General features: G+C 45.5%; 1 protein-coding gene across 1 annotated transcript; it reads right to left on the reverse strand.

Moving 5' to 3' along the window:
- Positions 1–14,211: 14,211 nt before the first annotated feature.
- LOC142923720 (exosome complex exonuclease RRP44-like) lies at positions 14,212–21,629 on the reverse strand (the record flags this gene model as incomplete). The annotated part of the gene is made up of 5 exons (XM_076064695.1): positions 14,212–14,328; positions 15,467–15,613; positions 16,767–16,904; positions 17,256–17,369; positions 21,471–21,629. Coding segments are annotated over 5 exons (675 nt in total), but the record flags the coding sequence as incomplete, so codon positions are not given.
- Positions 21,630–24,044: the final 2,415 nt, after the last annotated feature.

Genomic DNA, 24,044 nt, shown 5'->3' on the forward strand with positions numbered 1-24,044 from the left:
AGCCAGGCCCCAGGTGAGGGGTTGGGGGGTTCTTCCAGAGCCCCCTGGAAGGTTCTAGAGAGGGGGCGGCACCGGGGGCGGCACCGGGGGCGGAGAGCCCCCGAGAGGTGTATTAAAGGGGCACCTCTGGGACAGCTCGGGGCAGTGCTCCGAAGACGAAGAACAGAAGACCATCCTAGCTAGGACCCTGGGACCCGACATCCTTATAAGGGTCGGGGCCGAGCGCGGACCAGTGGTCAGGACCCGCACCTTGGCTGGGTCGGGTCAGAGTAGCCTCCCTAGCTAGGACCCTGGGACCTCGAGCCCAACGTCCTTGTAAGGGCCGCGCCGAGCTCGGACCAGTGGTCAGGACCCGTACCTTGGCTGGGTCGGGTCAGTTAGCCTCCCCTAGGGCACAGATAGCCAGAGGGCTGAGAGCCAGGTTTGATCAGTGCGAGGGCACGCTAGCCCGGAGGCTGTACCTCCCTAGATAGTGGGAGTTAAGGGGAGTTCTGTTCATAGTTACAAATAAACCGTGTTGCCTCTAAAGACGTCTCCAGTCTCCGTGGAACCCACTACATATGTGTATTTTTATATTTTTACCACTGTGATATACACGTTGCCTGCGTGCGGCGACGCTGGATGCTTTTCCCTCTTCCTTTTCCTCATCCCTTCACCACAGAATGAACACGGTAACGCGGTCATGCACCTCGGGGGGGGGGGGGGGGGGTCAGGGGTCAGACATTTGTGACGATGTGTGACGTGGGGGAGGGGGGGGGGGTTGAGAAATGTGACGTCACATCAAAATGCGCAACTTTAAGTATAGAATTGTTATAACACTAATTGTTATAACACTCCTACATCAGTGCAGCGCCACGCACTACAATGGCAATAGTTGAAGCATGTTTTATTTTCAAAATGGAAATATGGTTTTGGGGGGGGGGGCAGAGCTTTGTGACGCCATATTTGAGGGGGGGGGTCTGCATTTTTGTGACGCCGAGTGACGAGGTCAAAAATTGCATGACGTCATTTATGGACGGCCCCTCAAGTGAATGGCAAAATTGGTTTCGATTTACGTTGTTTCACTTACTGTCGTGTTTTTCAATGTACTAAATCGAGAACTTCAGTGCTTGGTGGATTTTGGAGCTGGCTCACCGCCTGGGCTGCTGCTGCCTTCCCACTCGGCTGTGGTTGCTCGAACCTCCGAGTCGTTCATAGCTCGTGGCTTCTAATATCGGAAGGAAGCGGTGATCGTCTTTGTTCGATGGCCAAGAGCTGCTGCTGCGAGGATGACCGGAGTTTGCGTGATGACCGTTTATGCTCCTGGACACGAGATCAGCAAGGTGTGATGTTTCATTTGTGGGAGTTGCACCGCCTGTACGCGATCAACCGTCGACGCGCCCACCCGGGCCCCACGTTTGCCGTGAGGCACCATGAGGGCCTCCCCGACGGCCAGGGCCTCCGCTCGGTCGGAGTGGGCAGAGGCCGGCGTTCGACTGGTGGTTTGAAAAGAACACGGACAAACATTCGAGCTCACGCTTTTGCTTTGGCAACAATTTTCGTTAATTGGGCTCCGAGCGGCTCAACAAGCCTGGAAGCCGGCGCATTTAATCACCTCCGAGATCGAAATGTGGCAAATCGCATGCTAATCAGGAGCAAGTTGGCCCAGGGATTGTGAATCAAATTTGCATGTGAAACGGCGGTGCAGGACTCGATTCGAAGGCAAGTGAATACTTCGCGGTGGTGCATTGCAAGTGGACATTATTATCATCCAACAGTGACCAGCATGGTGAAGTATGGTCAAACTAAAGCTGGCATCCAACATCACGTGGCGAGATGTTCATCCAGCAGTGGAAAACGTAACTTAAAGTAACCAAAATAACAAGATGCATGGAAAATAAATCGGTTTAATTTTGTATATAAACGCGTATAACTCATGTGTACATGCTTGTAAATATACGATTCAGCTAAAAAATGTTAAACACATTTACACAAAGTCGCAAAGACATCAACTCGCTTAAATCTTTACCAGTACTCCAGGAGCTCAGAATTATTGCCCAAGTACTGTATATACGTGAGCAAAGTTATGACCATTTACGAAACAATTTGAAAACGTGTCAATATTTTGTCAGAAATTATCTTTGCACGTCTAAAGGACAAGAGAAGCTGTAACGAAATGCGCATTTGTAAACGATTAAACCTTAAAATTTTCTGACACCGACATTTTTTCCAAAAAACATTCCTTGTGTGATTGCACAGAGTCCGATGAGGGGTGGGGCAGCTGTGTAAAAAAAACCTGAGGTGAAATTCTCCGTTAAACCGACGATTTAAACAGCAACAGCTCGGGGAATTTTATACTATGTTCTATGCAGCTGACCGCTGCCCCTTCATACAGTAAATGGCATCCTCACAAGAATAAGTAACCTAACATCCCTTGCAGGGAATCCTCTCGCGATAAAAAATCTTCAATTTGCCATCCATCACGAGACCCCTGCGGGTATCACCGTGCACAATCATACTTCGAAGCTCTTGCTCGGATTCCCCAGAGCTTTGCCCTCCGAGTGGCCACCCTAATGGCCCACTCCGACAGGCCAAACCTGGCACAATTGTAGGTTTTCAACTATAATACACATTTTATGGGTTAGATCGTTTAAATATATACATGTGTTGTTAAACCCACCACCACCCGACAGCCAATTAGTAAGGTTTGTCACGTAAACAGAACATGTCAATTCGTTACTAGTACAGTCCACCAGTGTGTTGGAGAGCAAAGCCACACCATTTACAATCTAAGTACAACATTTCGCCAGCACTAACTAGCTTCATCAGGCGACAGCCATCACTTGTGAGCACTTCTTTCGCGAATTGGGAGGGGAATCAATGAATGCATATGACTATGGGTATCCATTGCCGATTGGGTTATTTATATGTTAATCAACACACATTATGCATGCGCATTAAGGGACGAGGATTCTCCACGAATCTGGCTGTCGCCTGATGAAGCTGGTTGTAATTACTGGTGAAACATTGTACTCAGATTGTAAATGTTGTGGCTTTGCTCTCCAAGACACCGGTGTGATGTTACTAGTACCGAATTGGCACGTTCTGTTAATGTGACAAACCTTTCGAATTGGCTGTGTCGGGTGGTGGCGGGTTTACCGACACATTTAAATATTTATTACGCGATCTAACCCAAAAAACCCGTGTTATGGATATTGGTCGCGAAAGCCTACATGTTAAACTGGTTTTCAACTGTTAGATCAGTGGTAGCCGATATGTGAATCGCGATCCATGGGTGGATGATCGCAAAAGATTTTGATTGTGGATCTCGGGACAAATAGGAATAAACACCTCTAATATAAAGCATTTATTGTTATAGCAGATGGCAAAAAAAATCCCCGACTAAGAATTAATGGATTAATAATATATATTTTAAACCAATAGATTGCACTAGCACTTGGCATGTCTACAGTGTTCTATTAGTCGGTTAAATCCATCCGGGTAACTGCTGGTCATATATTGCTGGTAGATCACGGAACATGTTGAGATATACCAGAATGGATCACAGTGCTTTGTGGGTTGGACGCTGTTGCGTTAGTCAATAAACACCACCGATTCAGTAACCAATATTTTTGTGAAATCACCTTCATCACAAGGGGGTCAGTGTCTTGGCTGGCAAAGAAGTTGGGCATAAGATATCCTAAACCTTTGATTTAAAGCTTTCGTGACTGCAGTAATTCATATTCTTAGTTCTTTCGGTAAAGTCACGTTGAAGGGAAACAATAAAATAATAATGAAATATATATTTTATTATGTTATTGTTTCCCTTCAACGTAATAATAATAAAATATATATTATTTTATTGTTTCCCTTCAACGCGACTTTACCGAAAGAACTAAGAATATATCCTAAACCTTTCATACATCTTGATGCGTATACACCTTAATTGGTTGATTGTACTGGTTGGCAAGGTAAAAATTCTAAATAAAAAAAAATTGCGCTACCGTTTGAACCGCTGCGACAGGAGAACAAAGAACCGGTGACCTCTGGATTGCAAGTTCAGAGTGCAAATCGTCTGTTACTTCAGGGTAGCAATTCTCATAACCGCCACTGCTTTTTTCAATTGTTCACCTCTGCTTGCGAGCACAATGTACACTTAATTAACTCTGCAGATGTAAAACCCAGAGTGTGTGCCCACTCATGCACCTGCTCCGACATCTTGTTGACACCGCATCCACGATACACTAGTGCTGTCTGGGTTTCTTAGGCCGGGGAGAAGGCGAGCCCCATGGGGTAGACTCCGCAGGGTTGTAGCCTGGAATCTGTGACAGCGGACACACAAATGGCACAAACGTACAACGAAGATAGTCACCCAAATAAGCCTTTAACAGACTGTGCTGCTGTTAGACGGCATGGCCCACGAGGGGGTAAGTGGCCAACACCTCTCCCCAGTGCTGATGTTTACACACTGCACCAGGTACTCATTTAAGAAAGAGTTGACCTTGGGTAGGCAAAACAGCAGTTCAGATAATTCTCACTGGTGTTGGCGGTGAGTGGGAATTGGGTTGCCGGGTTCATAGCGCAGCGTGCTAACCACTACACCAATGCTCTCACACACACACATGCGGGTATTTCCAACACAAGTGATACGTTATTATTACACTTATTAACACTGAAAAACTTCGCCAAGTCTGAAGACTTTTTAGGAACAGGGGGAGAGAAGATGACAACTCCACACAGTAACACTCTAGTTGGGAATCAAACCCAGTTTTCTTGCTGCAAGACGCAAGGGTTTACCAATGTGCCACCCTGCCGCCCATGGCGATACGTAAACTACCTTAATACCAGTTTCAACGCATGCTTATTTTTAGATATGGGAGGAAACCAGAGAACCCGGAGGAAACCCATGCAGAACAGACTCATGGAGTTTTGTTAAGAAATCTGATATCTACCAAGGCTCCCACACCCTGACTTAGCTTGGTATCTTGAGAACTCGCATTCATCATTTAAATAGGTCACGTTTCAGATAATGGCCCTTCTTGTGCAATGAACTAGGGCCATAATAAAAATCTATTTTATACAGCACCTTGCATATCGAAACATCTCAAAAAAGCACTGGACATTAAAAAACTACTCAAGTATAGATACAAGCCAATACAAATAAAGTAAAAGCCGATAATAACAATGATAGTGATACTGACACTTTACACAGCATGCAAAATGCAATAAAAGCTAATTATAATGATTCCCCTCACAGTAATAACCAATCAGAATCCAGGAAAAGCCAATTAATAACGACGTTTTCAAGCTGGATTTAAACACACGGACAGTCACAACTGATATAGGTAGGGATAGTATCCCATAGTCTTTGGATATACAGTCTGTTCTATAATGCGGTAGTTGCGTACCTCAAGAACACCACGTTTTGGAAAAATCGTGTTATAATAAATAATATATTATATGGGGTAAAGCGCAGTCCGCAATAACGCGTGAGATGCGTAACACAGACTGAACAAAGACTAAGGAACGTGGGTAGCATCTAGAAGCATCCAGCAGCATCCCGCCTTGTGTGATGCTACGCCGAGGCAGCCGTTACGACCGCTTATTCCTACTCGCGCGACGTAGTTCCATTCATTCAACCGAGTTAAATCCAGTTCGGATCCGCGTTATACAAAAAATGCGTTCCTTCATACATTCATCATCGCGTTATATCCAATTTGCCAGTTACAGGAGGTATAGGACAACAGACTGCAGCTCAAAATGCTAGCTAAACATATATTTTTTCCATCCAAGACCGGAGTTTATATTTTATTCCTGTGTTATAAGGGTATTACGTTCAGGGGCTAAATGCCAATGTATGGGTCTGATAGCCACGGGAGAGCCTCAGGAGAGAGTTTGTGTCATCTTGCCACCCCCTCCATTGAAGGAGCGCAGACTACAGTGGTGTAAAATGTGGTCCATAGTTTGGGTTGCATGGCCACAATCGTACAGTAGCTTATTTTTAATGCACTGCTATGTATCTGTATGAGTCTCTATGAATCTCTAGGAATCATAATGGGTCTCTCTGTATCTCCTATGTATCTCTGTGTCTCTATGGGTTTACTATACGGTCCCACAGTTTGGGTTGCATGGCAACAAGCGCTATGCTGTGGCTTGTGTCATTAATTTTCGGCCCGCTGACGTTCCGATGCGGCGAGCGTTTGTTTTTTGTGCACTACTGCTGGCGCAGCAAGCAGCAACAGCAGCATGGTCACAATACAAATCGGTGGTATTCCGAGGTTGCGCGTCGCGCCGCACGGTGAGTACCTCCGGGCGGACGAGGTGCATGCGGATCCGCTGGTGCTGCAGGTTGGACGAATCCAGCGACACGCGCACGCACACGCGGTCGAACATGTTCAGCGCGATGCCCTCCACGCACAGCGTGGGGCCCTACACAAAACACAAAGACATATCTCCAATGTAGCCTTAACAGACTGTTGGGGCAAGTGCTGTTGGCGAGGAGGACAGATGAAGGCCGGCACGGCACACAAGGGGGTGGGTCGCCAGCACCATGCCCGGCCGCCTTTGTCTTCCCAGTGGCGATGTTTACACACCGCACCAGGCATTCAATTGAGTTCCGAGTCAACCTAGGGGAGGCCCAGGACCGGTTCAGATAATCATCACTGGTGTTGACCGTGCGAAGGAATTGAACCCAAGTCGCCGGGATCGTAGCGCAGAGCGCTAACCACTACACTACCGCTGACTGCTCTCTGCCAAGTGCCCTGCACACAAGCACGGATTGACGTAAACCCAACGTTATTATTCATACTATTACATGGGTCACTCAGAAAAGCCTCACTGATTCTCAAAACGTTTGCATTCAAGGTCACTGCTACGTCTTTGTAAAAGGAGGCGAACGATTGATATGTGCTCCCCAAATAAGTAATTTGCATGTAATTTGCCAACCTTGGACCATGATGCTGGCACACGAATAACGTTACAGGATCTTTTAACGTACACTGTTAAAGCTGATAGCCTGTAAATATTTTACGCTTAATACACACCACAGTATTAACCGGAGTGGCCACCGAGTTTGAAACGCAAACCTCCACAACACACAGCGAATGCAATACCGCTTGGGCCACCTCAGCGCGAGCTGAAAACCAGGCATGAGAAGCCCTTTTGAGCTTCTGGTCCAAATTAGGCTGTGTGCATTATCCGCGCAGAGTGACAATGTAATGCGGCATGCAAGGCATGCTGGAAAGGACCGGATCCACTGGTCACACATGTGCTTTTTGCCATCTAGAGATCACTTTTTGCATCAACTACTATTTCCCTCATTTGTTTTTATTCTACAAGTACTTTTCTGCCCTTTGAGTTTCTCATTGTTTACAGAAAGCATTAGATTTTCTCTATAATTCTTCCGGATCTGAGGGATTTTACTGTATTTTTAATCTGATGTCCTCTCCGTGACAATACGGGCTCCGTCATGGCAGTTATTTCCAAAGCATATTTAATTGTGACCGTTTTATAATTGAAACGCATTTACATCATTAAATTCAGTTTCAGTTTATTTTGGTATAGCCCTGTGAGCCATCCGGCTCTAATGTATCCACCGGTGTAACTTCCTCTGTAATAGTCCACACTGCCAAATGGCAAAAAAACGGAGCTTCGTATCTCACTGCGTTCTTCCACCTTAAACCAAGTGTCTGTGTGTCTGATAGAAACCTAATCGTAGAGAGATGGTCAGGGGGCTTGGGTCCCAGTGCATTAAGCCAGTCCTGGGTTTAAATGCAGAATTCAGCCGTTCGGGAAATGCCAATGCCTCCCGGTTAAGTGAACACATGCCCTACCTCCTCGTCGAAGGTAACGTTGAGCTTGAGATCTTTGGAGTCAAAGAAAACCGTCCCCTCCAAGCCGTACTTGGGAATGAGCACCACCACGGCGTTCTTGCGCACAAACAGCACGAAGCCCTCTTCGCTCACCACTCCCTTGCTCTTGAAGAACAACTAAGACCACAACAACAGCAGCCGTTAATCACCGCTACGTTGCCAAGAGCAGACACACGCGCATCACTTACCAGGCCCACAATTATTTAACAAAATTTAAGGTATTTTTCTGCATCCCCCCGCTAATTAATTCCAGTTGTGCTATTGGCATCATGTCATGGGGATTATTTTGAGTTCAATCGTGAAGGTACAATGTCAATTGTATTGACTATAATCCTCCATCACCTGACAGAGCCAATCAAATAAAGTTGTCACATCATGGGCAAATGTGCCAAGTAACCAGGTTTTTCAGCAAACACAGAAGAATGCTGAAAAGCAATGTCAAGTGTAGCCAACCAGTACAGCCACGGCACCACCACACGTAAGCGTGCGAATAGAAAACACTTGATTCTTACTACACGCACAATACGATGCCTGCTTTCGTGACCTTAAAAATGGTTTTCAAGAGACGAATGGACGCATTATCAGGTGCCTAAGCACACGCCGTGCAAGCTCCACGTGGCCCACACTTCCGCCTCCCACCTGCATGTGGAAAGCTACAGACGAGCGTTGGGCGTACTGCGCCATCTTGTGGCGGTAGTTGAGGTTGTTGCAGAGCTGCTGCTGCTTCTGCTTGTCGGTGAGCGCCGGGTACGTGGGGTCGGCGCCCACGCACACGGCCAGCAGCCGGTGCACAATCACATCCGAGTATCTGTAACGGTACAGGGAGACAACAACAACAACAATATTCACATTTGTTGTAGCCTCTATTTAATATGAAGATTAAATTTACAGTAGATACAGGCTGCGGTATGGCCACGAGATGCCAACGGAGCAGCGGTATTAATCCACCAAGCACCGCGATTCATTCTGGTGGATCTCAGCGGGTTTGACGATCCACCAGAAAGCTACGCAAACAATGACTCAGATGGATTTAACGCTGTGATAGAATACTGTACTCTGGCCATACCACGTTCTAGCACCATCTGCTGGTGGAAATTATCTTTGTTAATGTATGAATTAAATTCTTTGTTGAGGATTTTTTATTTGTCAACAGATGTAGCGCAAATTGCTGCCTGCTCATATCTGTGTTCTTATTTAAGATCCACAACAAAATCGTTAGCGATCCATGGCAGAATTGCAATTCACTTTTGGCCGCCGCTGCAACACGGCAATGGATTCTTGATTCTGCACGTGGAACACTGTCACCCTCCTTGTAGGCGTTGGTGTTCTCCGGATCCTATAGTTTTTCCCCAACACAAGCCAAACAACCATTTAAGGAATTGGCCAAACTTCCCGTTTATAGGACCTTTTAGAAAAATAACTCAAAATCTGAATCTTTATCCTGGAGAAATCCGATTCGCGATAAAAGCTCGTTTTGACAGATGTCCAGTAGGTATATGATAGGAGTGCTAAGAAGAGGAAAGGTAAACAAATCAGTAAAAGTAAATAATAGAAAAAAGATATACAAGTTGTATGTTAAACTTAATTCGCACCGTACGTAGCCAACCGTGCTAATTGGAGGTGTCCGTAATCACAAGTTAACATTGCATAAGTACATCAATTAATAAATAAATTCCTAAACTTGGGAAAGGCAGCACAGTTCCAGACCACACCAAGACAACAACATAGTCCCCTCAATAATCGCGAAGGTCGATTTCACGCGTGTGCCTGACGCCAGAGCACGTCACCGTCGAATGGGCAACGTGAAGTGGGTGTAGATGGCGGTGGCGAGCCCGTAGTGGTGGGTGTCGGGATCCATGCCGGAGCAGAAGTAGATGGCCTGCATCATGCAGCGCGTGGCCAGGATGCGCAGCAGAGTGTTGAGGTATGGTGGCGCTCCCGGCACCGCCGCCCGGTCCAGGGACTCGGCCAACGCCTTAGCCGAGTCCACCTGGATCTCGATGTTCTGCGCAAAAAAATCGGGCACACCGGCGTTTGTGAGGTGACTATCCCGCACGTGGCTTGTAGTTCAGTGCTGGGGAAGCAGCAAGGGTTGTGGTGTATTGGAAAGAAAACGTTATTCAGCGCACTTCCTGTGGGCATTCAGGTTTCCATAACCTGGCTTGCCAGGAGAAGGCAGTACAGCAAGTGGATTAATCTACATCTGGCACAGTGCCTGGCTGCCTTCCAGCGTTGTCTGTGGTTCGTCACACCTTTTGAGTTGTTCTGCCTCTAAGGGCGAGTGGAAACTATACGGCTACATCTCAAGATAAAGGTAAAAGGTGCAGCCCTGCAATTGCTCGCTCAGGCCAATACTGACATCGTTTCAAGACACCTCTGCTTCACAGTAGGGGGTAGCACATTCCCACCCATTTTGAGCATAATGTTCATCACAATAAGTCGACCTGATATTTCAACATTTCAGTGCTGGAATTTATCTAAAATTAAATACAGTACTACATTTATCGTGATGGTTTTTTGTTGCTTATTTCTGTGGAGTAGCTGGGAAACGAGCCGAGTCCTTCAACTCCCTACACTTGATAACACAGTATGTTCAATGTGGCTGCTGGATTTTGAAGCCAGGGTCCCAGCTGTAATCTCTGGGTCATAGGGTGACCCAGGTGACCCTTGCAAATGAGACTATTATGTTCTCTTGAGTTCTCACCCGGTTAAACCAAAAGACCTCAAACAAAAATTTGAGCCACCCGACGACCTCTGAATTCCTTGCGAGGAGGATGATATTGAAGGAAGGTTAACAGCAATCTAGAGACAGTAGAACCCCTCTTAAAGACGGTAATTGGTTCCACGAACACGAGCATTAAAGGATTTGGTCATTAAGCGAGTATAGGAAATACGTGTTAAAAGCTTAATTCGTTCCGATAGCATCGAAAGTTTCCCTTGTTCACCCAAAAAATGTACTTTATAATATTTAAACAATGGATATTAATACATAAAGATACTAACATTATAAACACATCATATTAAAATAAACACTGTTAATAAATGCATGAATTCATTTTGATTTAAAACTTTCGTGACTGCAGGGATTCATATTCTTGGTTCTTTCGGTAAATTCACGTAGAAGGGAAACAATAAAATAATAAAAATATACAACAATAAAATTCTCACGACGTTTCGACTGCAACACAAGCAATCATCATCAGGTGTGAAAACCACAACAAGAAAATTTGAAAAAAGTGGCGGTTATTTTAACGTTAGCACCACGGAGAGAGATTTGATAAGCCATTTCGGGTCTTAATTGATTGATCACGCTTAAGGTGGCTGTCAGAACGCATCCATTATTTTTTGTCTCCCCCCTCCTCTTTTCCGAACATAGATGGACTCGTCCATCTGAACAAACTGTCAAATCTCTCTCCGTGGTGCTAACGTTAATATATATGTAGCAACCATTGTTCGACTGCAAAAGCTTTGCAGTACCCTCCCGAAGTTATGAGATTCAGTGAGGCTTTCCATGGTTAAGGATCATAGTAGTAATAACACGTTTATGTTAGCGATGAGAGGAAACCTGATAACCTGGAGTCAACCCATGCTAAATAGGGGGAGAACATACAAAATCTACATGGAAAGGCAACCAAGTCGGGCATCAATCTTAGGCCATTCTTGCTGTGAGACATGTGTTACCATTGTGCCATCCTGGTTTGGCTGCTTATGTATGTACACATGCTTGTGTGGATCTGTACAATGACACTTAAACAGTGCCACGCATCATGGGATTACATGTGCACCTGGCAACAACGCACGTTAGCTGCTGAGTATGGGTTGCAATGTGCACACTCGCGAGTTCACAGTTGTTGGTGCATCTCACCGGTCGACGTTGGATCTCAAGGAACACAGGTTTGAGCTCAATAACTCTGGCACCATATCAATCCTCTGCAGGCGCACAAACACATAAACGCAACAACTTCTCTGTCAATAAACACAATCTGGCAAATACATATGCACCAACTCAACGAGTGTTTTGCAAGCAAACCCACACATGATTAAGTCACCTGCAGGTAACTGTTCAGCAAGGGGATGTTTTCGCGAATGCCAGTTAAGATTGTATGGGTTTTATTTAGAGGAAATCTGATGAATCCAGAGGAAACCCATTCACTAACAGGGGGGAGAACAAACAAAGCTGCAAGCAAAAAGGCACAAGAGTTGAGTAATCAAACCCAGCGTCTCCTTGCTGCAAGGCACGAGTGTTACCACTGCGCCGATAGCCTGCCGCTCATGATGTCACGGTACATCATATTATAAGAAATCCACAAAAATCACCTCGTTTAAAACATCATGAGAGATATTTAGCATTGTTGTTGCACATTTTTTAAATTCTAATTCATTTTTAAGTTATCGTTATTCATACGGGAAGTACTGAAAAGCACGCAAAAAAATGTGGTGAAAATGTCAAATACAATTACAAAGTTGTGGGGAAACTGGTACCGCGATGATCGTTACATCGTAATATTTTACATCATGTCGTAAAGTTAAGAATGAAAGGATGAAATCGGCGGGTCGTAAAACACTTGATATTGTGGCAAGAAGAAATCCACATCTCACCTTCTCACACAGGTAAACTGTGGTACCACGCAGAGATGCCTCCTCATCCAAGGCATTCCCCGGCCGGATAAAATAGCTCACATCGGCGATGTGTACCCCAACCTAGAACACACATTAACACACCGTCACCACCCTCACATGCATGGATGTGTAATGACAGGGTGATACCTGCCGGCCTGTAAGGGTAATTAAGGTTATAGCTGCATTACATAATGCCTTATTATGAAGGGGCGTATCTGGGGTAAAGGTCAACGGCGGAGTCAGTCGAGAAGCTCCGGGAACCATCCCGAAGGGCCTAGAAGGTTCTAGAAAGGGGGCGTGGCCAGAGGTGGAGCTTGGCCACTCCAGGCAGATATAAAGAGCACCGAATCAGAACTTCGGGGCTGTTAGCGTGGGGTCTGGGTCCTGGTTGCGTCGCTACGGTCGTCATCTCTTCGTCTCCGACCACGTGGCTGGTTCTTCTGCAAAAGCAGCTCTGTCTCCGCCGCTACGCTCGTCAACCAGCCAGCGTAGCTACGCAGGACGCAAATGGGCTGCGTGTTTGTACAGCCTAGGTGTAGCCGCGTTACGAAGTGTATCGCCCTGTGTGCTTTTAATAAATAAGACGCCTTCTACTGGACGTCTGGCGGAAGTCGCTCACTCCACATGCATGCATAACCTCCACCATAGCCACTCCAACCAAAGCACAATAATGTGAAATGAAATGCACACCCATTACTACCTGGTGCATTCATTGTGAACCAGGCATTCGGCCAGTGACGTGGACACTTAGGCCAGTGGGGTCTTAGCCATGGCTTGGCTCAGGCTTGGCTCTCGCGCAACATGCATTGAGATTATTTCTATTATTTTGGCTGCTATAAATGTCCAAATGATGGCCCACTTTGTTGAGCTATTCAGTTGTGGCCAGGTCACTAATCAAAAATAAATCAATACCTCAGTGGGCTTTTCCTGGTAAGATGGGGATGGTTTAGTTGTATTTGTTTGTGTTTGGGTTATTTGTTGATCTTTCTTGTACTTTGCACTACTATTATGTTTTTGTACTGTTTGCTGTTGTAACGTTCTTACCCGCCTCTACTGGACATGTGAAAAATAGCTTTATAGCTCATTGGATTCCTCCAGTATAAATATTCTGATTCTAATTCTCAATAAGCCACATCAAAGCAACGCTTAAACCCCAAGCTGCCTCTAAGCATGGTTCCAGCCCTGAGCCTCCGTGTCCCTTGTGCCTCCACGTATATCTCTGCATGCTCCCAGCCACGCTCAGAATTTCCGTGAGCTGAGCCTGAGCCAAGGCACAGCTGACCCACTCATACTTCTTTGGAGGCAACGGAGCAGATCAAGCCAGAACCAAGCCATGTTGAAGTCAGTCCTGAGCCGAGCAGAGACCAAGAATACGGGCACTAAGGCAACAATGTTTGGAAACTTAATAACAGGAATATTGTCCACCCCTTTGTCAATCCACTGCAGGATGAGGGCTTCTCCATGCCGTAATGGGTTGCGATTGTCATTTGACCTTGCTTTGTTACGATGGTCAATGCAGGTGGTGAAGGGGAGAACTTGGGCAGTTTTTTTTAGATATCACTCTGTACCGGTGTTAGCCATGACTGGAACTAAACCAGCTTGACAGGATGAATGTGCAGTGCACTTATCATTGTGCCACTTAAACTCCCCTTGTAACCTCCGCTAGCATTGACAAAACCATGAAAGGAATAGGCACGAATTACCGCGACCGTGACCACGATTACCACCACCAAATGAATACCTCGGTGTTCCCATTGTCGAGCGGTTTGCAGTGTAGGGCATCGTCGATGTCTGTGCAGCCTGGAGGATCCACACTGCAGATGGACAACGCACGAAGGTCCTCCCTGCCAGCCTGGTCCTTGTACGGGACACACACAGCACCAGGTTCAACAAAACGCTGACTTACAACAAACAAAACACAGGGTGAGCCATACATGGGTAAACCAACTTCATTCTAATGGCGTTCTATCTTCTCAATAGGCGACTGAATATTCTGAAAGTACAGTCCGTTCTCCTATAACTCTGCGTGTTTTCACATCGTGAATTAGATATAATGCGATGAATGCATTAGGGAACACATTTTTTCATAACATGGATGCGAATTGGATAAAAGGCGATCGAGTGAACAGAACTGCGTTGTGCGAGGCAGAATAAGCGGTTGTACGGTTGCCTCGGTGTAGCATCACACAAGGCGGGATGTTTCTGGATGCTTCTAGATGCTACTCACGTACCCGAAGTCTTTGTTAAGCCTGCGTACGCATCTCACGTGTTATCGCGGACTGTGCTTTACCCTATATTATTTATTATGCGATTTTTCCACAATTCGGTGTTCTTCAGGAACGCAAGTACAGCGTTATAGGAAAAAAGTCTGTAGTCCCCTTGCTCCATTCATTTATGTACTGGACCATCTCCACGGCTACTGCAAAGTCCTCCATATCCTGGCTCACCACTTTGATCCGCATCTCTCGAGGCCTGCCTCTCGGGTCTCCGCCCTGGTGCTTCCATAAGTCCATCGCCTTCATTCCTCCGATGTGAATTTCCTCTCTTCTTACGATGATGTGTCCGAGCCATCGACTTTCTTTCAGGTCGACGGCTTTTCTATATACGGTCTGCGGTAAAGGCGTAGAGCCCCGTGGCTTCTCGTTCATGACAGTGCAACGGAAGGACCTCGACTGGAGGGAGAGCTCCAGAGAAGTCCTCTAGAAGGTATTCTACGCAGGCCAAACATCTTGAAACTATTGCGGTTTGACAGCACGATGATGATGATGGGGGGTGTTTTCGCATTTGTCTATTGTCGGGGGCCTATACGTCGGGGGCCACACGTCATGGGCCACACCAAAGGCCACCCAGGGGCCACCAGTGGCCCGTGGGCCTTGTAATAAAGAACATTGAAGTAAAGGATTCTCACATGCACGACCGAACACACCAACACACCGCAGGCGTAAGAATTGAACTCAATCGATGAATTGACATATCGTCACACGTCTCATGCGTACCTCCGCTGTGATGCTGAACGTGGGAGGGGGCAGGCATGCAAGTACGGCCTGGCTGAAGGGCTGGTGTGGCACGTCGTGCTCCAGCAGCAGCACCTCCGTCTCCGTCTCCTTATCCCCACATTTGCCCAGAGAGCGCACAAAATGGCCCTGCACAAGCACACGGACGATTAGCACGGTTGTCTACGTATGGTACGGAAGAAGTTCAACATGCATATGCACATACGTGGCCAATCGTCACCGGTATCCCTTTTCCACTGGTACATTGGAACCCAGACAGTGCAGATCTCTCGAAGTGTCTGTGGTCACCCACTGGCTTTTTGCCGTGTCGAACCAGAACCAAACCGTAGTATGCTGGCCCCACAAGGCATCCAAATATATCCGGGGGCCGAGCAGGGCCAGGGGCGGGGCTAGCGACACGTTAATTGTGTGACGGCAGTCAGTACACCGCGGGGACGTGGCACCACAGCGTCATCTGCACGTGCCTAGCCTTGTTCAAAGCATTGACCGTCCATGACATGGATCCGCTTTTGCAGTGGATAAACAACCTGCAGCCTACTAAACCGTGCCAGCCATGGTGTCGCTCGGTTGTGCAGTGGCAAATAGGTATGAAAAGCACAACCACAATGCCAACCTTGTACCTAACGTACATTATGTAGAATATTAACCGACATCTGTTTAAACAAAGATACAACCCAAAGAATACATCTTAACAATATATTTAACTTTTCACCAATTTTGTTTCTCATTGTGTTAATGGTATCGCACAAGACAAGCAATCTATACAAACCCTTCGTGGTCAAGGACGACCCACAGGAGCAGACATAACAGAGCTACTTCTAAGATCCATTGAAGTGAAATGCAGTCCAAATTGTAGGGGGGCAGTGCTTTTCCAACCACTCTGCCAATCAAAGTAATGTTCATCACATGGCAGTCAAACGCAGTAGTTTTCTCAGAGATGGAAATCAAACAATCGAAGTGCACGACCAAATTTAATATCGTTTTTGGTGCAGTTATTGGTGACTGGGCTGAGACTATCAACTTACAACACCTTAATAACCTAGGTTGAATCACAGGTGAGTTTGCCATGCTTTCAAACAAAAAAATATCACAGTGGTGCCACTTCAACCACCCTGACTTCCAATTCACCGTGTCACCGTTCGTGTTTTGGGTTCGACGGCTGTATTGCATACAGAGCCGCGTGGCCGCGCGTCAAGTGACAGAAGGATGAGCCCGACGATGCCGACCACGGGACAGACGGGTGAGGTGTCACGGCGTCCGGGGCGTCACGGTGCAGTCGTACGTTCGGGTAGCGGGAGTGTCGCAGCCAGCCATCGATGGCCACCACGATGCGGTGGGCCTGCAGGGACGCTGCTTGTCTTGTCTCCACCCGCACTCGTGGCATGCGGCGGTCCGCGGGCGTGAACAGGTGGCGGGTGGCCTGCAACACGCACAAAGAGCCCCCAGTAAGGCATTCAACAAACTGTTTGGGCAAGTGCCGTCAACACACACCTATTCAAGCTGGTACGGCAAACGACGGGGTGGGTACGGCCAGCACCATGCCCGACCGCCTTTGTCTCCACAGCGCTGATGTTTACATGCCACATCAGAGACTCATTTATGGCCGAGTCGACCTAGGGAAGGGCCCAAGACAGGTTCAGACATTTGGCGCTGTTTATTGGTTATGAGCGATAAATATAATCCAACTCGGGTCCCAGGATTCGTAGCGCAGCGCGCTAACCGCTACATTACCGCTCCCCACACGTACACACACACATGCAGATCAGCCCACCTCCTTGATTGGGCTGGGCATGAGCATGCCCATGCACAGCGGCCTCGAGTTCCGCTTGATGATGCCGACCACTTTGCCAGTGGGCCGACGCATCTTCCCACTTTCGGCTTTCAGCTGGAGACCAAAACAAAGGACAAACATCGTGTTGCGTAATCTAAGCAAGAGCGACGACAGCAGCAGCAGCTGGGATAGCACCGGGAGATGACAACGCAAACTCGAATGAGCACTCACCACAGTAGCGTCTCTCTCACACACTGAAATAATGAAATAACTATTTTTTTTACCAACTCACTGCATAACACAATACAATTTGGCTTGAAGGGGAAGGAGCAATCCAAAACAATAGCGCTTAACCTGTGGATGTGGTTTCATGCTGTGTCTCATCAATGTCAATAATGAGACTGACGCTTTGTTAAAATGACAAAAGATCACAGTGAGGAGTCCTCCGTAAATATTGATAAGTTAAAACAGTTCTGGCGATTGATAGAATCAACCGGAACACGCCCATCAGATACCACACGTTTAAAAAAAAACGCGTAAGCTTTTGCGACCAATATTATCTACAACAAAGGTTACCCTCCCATCTAATTCACAATTTGATGCTTAATCTCTCGATTCTTTATGATTTCACTGATTGACATTTTCTCTTACCTGCTTAGCACATCAGTCACCCTATATGTGTTTAATGTTTACGTAACGTTTTAATAAGTATAACTGTGCAATGATCAGCCTATAAATAATCTGCCCAAGCCAACTTGCACTACATGCGATTTAATATCTAACACTTGTTTATGTTTGTGCAATATTGTCGACTTTTCATAAACCACAGTTGTTTTCGTGCCAATTTCAATTAACTTCATTGCTGTACTTTATTATGTTTTGCATTTTGTCACTGTGGTATGTATGCATGTAGAACTTATTTCGCACCGTACACAGCCAACCATGCTAATCGGAGGTGCGCGGAAAGGACAACAATCTAAATACAAAAAGCAGTTCTAAAGAAATTAGTTTTCAATATAGAGGCCACCCTGTGACCCAGGTCACTCTCGCAAATGATACGTGTCCTGATCTCTTGAGTTCTAATTAAGTTAATTAAAATAAACATTAAAAAGGAGCTCAGACCGTGGAAGCGCCACCGTGTTGAGCCTGGATATGCATAACAGGTGGTATAGGCTCTGCGCCAAAATGGCAGGCAGCAGAGCGCAGTACAGCAAAATGAACTGTTGTCCTGTCCTTCTATGCTCCTGATCTATGCCCCCCCCCGTTCACCAACCCGCATCGAAGTATGGTCAAATAACCCCTACGTACATACAAAAATAGTATGAAATGATTAGCACTCCTGACTTGATTTTGAAGTAATGTAATGTAAAGTCATTTAATAAACGCAAAATCAAGCTAACAGCATCTCTAATGTGGATTGTTGTCTGGTCACACGGTGTTCATTATGTTTAAGGTCTCTCTTGAAGTGGTTGAGTTTTTGTTGTTATTCTTTGTTTAAACTATATTAAAACTATAATCTTAGTTTTTTTTTTTTCGGTAAAGTCACGTTGAAGGGAAACAACAAAATAATAATATATATATAAAACAATAAAAAATTCTCACGACGTTTCGAACATAACTCAAACGGTCGTCTTCAGGTGTGTTGGTTTGCATAAATTTATTTTTAAACGGTGCATTTATAGTTAGACGTTAACAAAGTCGTAATTAATCGCAGTAACAGTTCTATTTCCGATAGTCTGAAATCCGTTTTAGCTAAAGGTCTAAACTTTGCAGTCACACCTAAACACATACCAGTTAATGATATAATTGCCCAAGTAGACGTTGCTCTCAGGGGCCTGGGTCACATCGCTGCAGACGTAGCAAGATCTGAAATCGCTGCAACCCTCAAAAACGCTAAGATGCCAGCTAGCAACCTCAGCAAAGATGAGCGTTTTGAATTATATAAATTAAAAAAGAGGAATGATATTGTAGTCCTCTCAGCTGACAAAGGCAATGCTACTGTCATCATGGATAAAATAGAATACAACAACAACATTAAAGAATTACTCGACGATGGTAGTTATACAAAAATAAAAAGAGATCCCACCAACAGCCTCGTCACACAAACCAACAAAATAATTTCTGATTCAACCGCATTAATTGATCAATCTAAACAGTTTTCGTTGAAACCTTCTGCTGCCAGGCCACCAAGATTATACGGCTTACCAAAAATACATAAAGTAGATACACCCCTTCGTCCCATAGTCTCTACTATCGGCTCCCCCACCTACAAACTAGCTCGTTTTTTGTCTGAAATCCTGCGTCCTTTCACTGGAAAGACCACCTCTGTGGTACAAAATTCGACTCACCTGGTATCGACAATCAAGGGTATTTCCCTGTCCCCAGACGACCTGCTTATCAGTTTTGATGTAGTTTCCTTATTCACCAAGGTTCCTGTACCTGACACCATTGCAATCATTGAAGACTTGGTTCATCAAGGACTAAACACTGAGGTACCCCCCCTGGTGAGACACTGTTTAACCAATACATACTTCACTTGGAATGGAACTTTCTACAAACAAACTGAGGGCACCCCAATGGGCTCCCCCCTTTCTCCAGTTATAGCTAACATTTTCATGGAGAAATTTGAGACTGACGCCATCCAGACTGCCACTCTGCGCCCAACCTTATGGAAGAGGTACGTGGATGACACTTTTGTCATCTGGCCACATGGCCGGCTTGCTCTAGACCAATTCTTCGACCACATCAATTCCATACACCCAGCCATCAGATTTACCATGGAAGTCGAAATAGATGGCAAGATACCTTTTTTGGATGTCCTAATTAAAAAGAGACCTGATGGTTCAATGAGCCACTCTGTCTACAGGAAAGCTACCCATACAGATGCTTATCTGAAACCGGATTCCCACCACCATCCATCACAGAAGAATTATCTCATCAAGACTCTGTATCATAGAGCCCAATGCATATCCGACCAGGAACACATAAGCAGTGAACTCAAGCACGTACACCAAGCTCTTAGGGCTAATGGTTACTCCGACTATACAATCCGCAAAGCTATCACTCAAACCATGAAGAAGAACCCTCTTGAGGAGCCTTTCAAAACCATCACTTTACCCTACATTGCGGGGGTCACAAAAAAGATCTCCAAAATCCTGAATAAACACAAGATCCAGGTCCGTTTCAACACATTACATAAAATCCGTGATCTGGTTCCGTCTGTAAAAGATGTGATTCCGGACATACAATACCCTGGTGTCTACAAACTAAGTTGCCTCTGTGGTAGTAGTTACATTGGAGAAACCAAACGCCATGTCTCGGACCGCATTCGTGAACACAAAGCAGACCTTAAACACGGTAGGACCAACACCTCGGCCGTGGCAGATCATTGTTCTAATTCAGTAGGCTCACATGCCATTGACTTTTCCAAGACAGAGGTTCTTTGTAAGCCATCTGGCTTCCATGAGAGATTCGTTCATGAGGCTATCCACATATACAAGCACAGAGACAATTTCAACCGAGAAGATGGATTCTATCTTAGCAATCATTGGAAAGATTTGATAAACCATTTCAGGTCTTAATTTATTGTTTACGCTTACAGTGGCTTTCAGACAGCATACATTATAAAAAATTTCATCTCCCCCCTCCTCTTTTCAGAATATAGATGGGCTAGTCCTAAATAAACTGCCAAATCGTTGCGCGTGGCGCTAACGTTTTTATAAATAAATAAATGCGCCGTTTAAAAATAAATTTATGCAAACCAACACACCTGAAGACGACCGTTTGAGTTATGGTCGAAACGTCGTGAGAATTTTTTTATTGTTTTATATATTTTATTATTTTGTTGTTTCCCTTCAACGTGACTTTACCGAAAAAAAACTAAGAATATGAATTACTGCAGTCACGAAAGCTTTAAATCAAAATTTATATTAAAACTATTTAAAAACTATAAACTAAATAACTTTACCAGGTAAGGACCCTGAGAGCTCTATAGCTCTTTTTAAGTGACCTGGCCACAAATGATCGTTCAGTGAAGTATCTTATCACATTTGAAATTGATAGCAGCCACATACTCTAAGTGCATGTCAGATTGTAACTGTGGAGGGAAAAGCCGGAGGACCTGGAGAAAAATCCATGCGACCACGGGGAGAGAGACACGCACACTGCAGGTGTCTGGGTTTGATTTTGGTTCGGCAGTGTTCACGCTCCACTCACCACATCCTCTTCATTCTCTTCTGCAACGTCCCCTGCGACGCCCTCATCGTGCAGGACCAGCGAGGAGGGGGCAACCCAGCGCTCCTCGGGGAACATCTCCACGCACACGATGTCGTCGTGCATCGCGCGGTTTAAATGCTGCAGCCCCTGGATCAACACCTGCACGCAGACAAAAAAGATCCCCCGTATAGTCTTAACAGACCGCTGGGCCAAGTGCTGTTAGAGAGCAGCATATACAGTAAAACCTTGGATTGCGAATAACTTGGTCTGTGAGTGTTTTACAAGACAAGCAAAATTTTTAATAAATATTAATTTGATAAACGAGCGAGGGTCTTGCAATACGAGCAGCTTTGTACTGCCGAGCGTCACGTGATCACAACTGATATACGAGTGCTTTGATATACGAGTGCTTTGGATTACAAACACGTTTCCGGAACGAATTATGCTCGCAATCCAAGGTTTTACTGTACAAGAGTTTTAATACCACGAATAAACAATTTAAAATGTAGGACTATGAGCCCATGAATCTTCTGAAACCAATGTTTTTCAGTAACATATGTTCAAGTAGGGCAATTTCTAGACTGGGTTTTTTTTTCCAACAAAGGGCCAATGTACCTAATTGTTATTTAACGTTACATTTTGGAGGTGGAAATAGACCATTCATTTTGTTAACAAAGTAGTCACAACCATCATTAGACCTCCTTTGCCAGTACCAAAATATAATAGGGTTTTTCCCCTTTTTTCTGGCAACAAAACTGAAACCTCTTACAAGGAACCAGGTGTGCATTAACCACAATACTTGTGGTCAAAATGCAAACAAAAACACACTGATAATATTTGCAATATATGCGTACGCCTTTTGGCGTCCTCTGGTCTCGCACCAATTGGGTCGAGGCTCAAAAGAAAGCCGTCCCTGGTGTGAACCAATCAGTCTCAAGGACAATGCATATATTATCATAGTGTGTTTTTTGTTTGCATTTTGACCACAAGTATTGTGGTTAATGCACACATGATTCCTTGTAAAAGGTTTCAGTTTTGTTGCCAGAAAAAAAAGGGAAAAACCCTATTATTAAAGTAGTCACAATTAACGTATATACGTAGTTGTGGTGGCGTAGCTATCGAGTGTGCAGGCAGTGCAACTGCACCAAGACTCACAGGCCGGGGGGGCAGGAGCCAGGCTATGACACCTACGTAGGGTGCAAAAGACGTTCAAAATACAAATATTTTAGCCCAGTAGCTCTTAACCTTTACTGCAGCCTTGCAGTAAAGGTTAAGAGCTACTGCTCATGCCAAGAACGCTATGCCACTGCTTAATTATAAATTTGTTTTTAAAACTCACACAGATACGATCGGACAGCATTGTTCCTTCCAGACGCAGGCTTGTGAAACGTGTACCTCTTTATCACTGTCACCGTCCCCTCGCACCCTCAGAGTCCCCTCCAGGTAATTCTCACGACTCGCAAGGAAGGTTCCCTGGACAAACCGGCCGGAACGCACACCTTGCTGCAGCTGGGACAGCGGGAGATGTTCGGGGAAGATTACCCGGGACTCCACCACATCCTGCACACGTACACAGCACACGCACGGCACATGCAGGCGTCAACAACAATTTTGCAACCGCCATCACGTAACGAGACGAAGGATCCAGTCTGATTTATCTCAGAGCAGTACGGCCATCCGTGTTAGAGAACGTTCCACAAAAGCGGATATCATAGAGCTACCTCTAGAGTTTCACCCTTCCGTCTCTGCTTTTTGGTAAATATGCCACGTTATAAATCTAGGATTTATTTGATTGATTGACCATTGATGGTGAGGATGAGACGTTCTAAACGGGAGCTGTTTAACACGTGTTCTTTTGCGACCAATATTATCCATAATAAAGGTTTTTTGGGTAAGAGCGCGTAAATGTGCGTAGTTAACCCGGCACAGACAATTAGTAAGGTTTGTTACGTAAAACAAAACGTGTCAATTAGTTACTACTGCAGCACGCCAGTGTATTGGAGAGTAAACCCACAACACTTACAAATCGAGTATATCGTTTCCCTGGCGATTACAACCAGCGAAACGTCGTACTCAGCGCAAGGCAAGTGTCCCTTTCTTCAGTGAGGCAGCTGGATGCAACGCGGAAGTGAGGGGTCGGACAAGGGTACAGGCCCGCACCATAAATATGAGGGGGGGGCAGAGCTGATGCATGCATACGGAGTCTCACCTGCTCCGAGGCCAGTGCCAGACGGTCAATCAACTCAGGGTTGTCCAGCAAGCTGCGCACGTATTCCTCCACTGGGGGTACACAGACACGCGCAGATAAACGCAGAAATTATAATTGGCGACACGATTTACCGGACGATTTAGAGTGCCACCCAAAATGTAAATTTGTTACTTTTCAAGTCATGCCTGCTGGATTTATTAATTTTCCTGTTTAACTGAAGCACTGTTTAACAAGAGGCACTACAGACTTGATTCAAAGCTTTCGTGACTGCAGGAATTACTCTGTTTTTTTTTCGGTAAAGTCACGTATAAATAAGAAATAATAAAATAACATAATAGCGTACGACGTTTCGGTTGCAACACAAG

This window comes from Petromyzon marinus, unplaced genomic scaffold (genome assembly GCF_048934315.1).
Source record: "Petromyzon marinus isolate PM22_M1 ecotype Great Lakes invasive population unplaced genomic scaffold, UKy_Petmar_22M1.pri1.0 PM_Scaffold_607, whole genome shotgun sequence".
Classification (NCBI taxonomy): domain Eukaryota; kingdom Metazoa; phylum Chordata; class Hyperoartia; order Petromyzontiformes; family Petromyzontidae; genus Petromyzon; species Petromyzon marinus.